Source organism: Antrostomus carolinensis, unplaced genomic scaffold (genome assembly GCF_000700745.2).
Source record: "Antrostomus carolinensis isolate BGI_N321 unplaced genomic scaffold, ASM70074v2 scaffold54698, whole genome shotgun sequence".
Lineage (NCBI taxonomy): Eukaryota > Metazoa > Chordata > Aves > Caprimulgiformes > Caprimulgidae > Antrostomus > Antrostomus carolinensis.
Genome location: NW_010333396.1, coordinates 1 through 1,704, shown reverse-complemented (window position 1 = coordinate 1,704; position 1,704 = coordinate 1). Strand labels below are relative to the sequence as shown.

The window sequence follows — 1,704 nt, the reverse complement described above, 5'->3', positions numbered from 1 at the left end:
TCCCACCCAAACCAGTCTGGGGTTCCATGAACACCAGCAGTGCCACTCACTGCAGCTCACCGAGGACCAAGAGCTCTCCTCCCGCCCTCAGGGCTCACCATGAAGGGAAACACCCTGTGCCACCACGTCGAAGGCTGATGGCACAGATCCAACCTCCTCAGCCATCACCCACACCAGGAACCACCATGGCTGGGACCAGTGTCACCCCCAAGCAGCCTCAGGGCAAGAAACAGCCCCAGTGAAGGGCTGAGCTCCACAGCCAGAGTCCTGGGCTCCCTCCAGCCATGCTGGTGGAGGGTGATCCTTGCCTGGCACCCACATCTTCTCCCCCCAGGGGTTCACCCTGCCCCAGCCCATCCCTGGCTCTGTGGGTGACCCTCCTCAGGATGAAAAGCCACACTCACAGTTTTGTAGAAGGCTTTGGATTGTGCCCCCAGCACCTCTGATTTGGAGACCAAGTCATCCAGCTTCTCCCCTCGCTCCAGCAGTGACTCCATGGTGTTGTGCTGCCAAAAGAAACTGGTGCTGGCACCCAGGGACCACCCCCTGCTCCCTCCTCAACCCCCAGCATAAGATGGAGGTGCCACCATGTCCCTATCTAGGGACAAACCTCTGCCTTCCCATGACCACCCCAGCTCCAGAGCGAGGGATGGAGCAATCCCAGCCCCAGTGAAGGTGGGAAGGTCACAGTGACAGGGAGAAGAGTCCCAGTGAAGGTGGGAAGGTCACAGTGACCGGGAGAAGAGCCCCAGTGAAGGTGGGAAGGTCACAGCAACAGGGAGAAGAGTCCCAGTGAAGGTGGGAAGGTCACAGTGACAGGGAGAAGAGCCCCAGTGAAGGTGGGAAGGTCACAGTGACAGGGAGAAGAGCCCCAATGAAGGTGGGAAGGTCACAGTGACAGGGAGAAGAGCCCCAGTGAAGGTGGGAAGGTCACAGCAACAGGGAGAAGAGACCCAGTGAAGGTGGGAAGGTCACAGCAACAGGGAGAAGAGACCCAGTGAAGGTGGCTCTGAAGGTCATTTAAAGCAGGAGACAAGCAAGGATGTGACACTGCACAGGGAAGGGACCGTGGTTTGGAGGAGGGAAGGGGATCAGGGTCTCCAGGCTCACACTAGAGGGAAGCAACAGGGAGAAGAAGCTCCCACAGCACCAGGAACATCTCCAGGGAATGAAGAAGATGATGGACCCATCACCTGGAAGGTCACCCCACCCACAGCCCCAAGTAGATGTCCCAGTTGGAGCATCCCAGGCCACAAACCCAACATCCTCCTCACCAGGATGATTTTGGTCTCATCCAGCTCTGCCTGCACTCTGGTCATCGGGTCGGCATCGCGGGGGTTCTCGGAGAGAAACAACACCCTGTCACCACCACCACCACCACTGCAGGGACATCAGCGTCCCCTGGGACACAGCCCCACTCCACCCATGTCCTAACACACACCAGGGTGTCACCTGCAGACCATGCAGGGAGCACGGGGAGGGTTTCCCACCTAGGGGGGCTGTACCTGGTATTTACTGAGGTACCCATCCAAGGCTGCGTAGCTGATTGTGGCCGGGGATCCCGAGGGCCAGTCGATCTTACTGACCTGCCTGGAGAATTCATCCAGCACCTGTGACACGGGGAAGTGTGGATTAGATGACCAGGTAGTGAGGTGGACTGGGAACTGGCTGGTGGGAGAAGCCAGAGAGTGGTGGTCAATGGGG

At 58.7% G+C, this 1,704-nt stretch overlaps 1 protein-coding gene across 1 annotated transcript; it reads right to left on the bottom strand.

Annotated features, from left to right (window-relative positions):
• Positions 1–404: 404 nt before the first annotated feature.
• On the bottom strand, positions 405–1,610 carry YKT6 (YKT6 vesicular SNARE protein; the record flags this gene model as incomplete). The annotated part of the gene is made up of 3 exons (XM_010173835.1): positions 405–506; positions 1,275–1,340; positions 1,506–1,610. Coding segments are annotated over 3 exons (273 nt in total), but the record flags the coding sequence as incomplete, so codon positions are not given.
• Between the last annotated feature and the right edge of the window lie 94 nt (positions 1,611–1,704).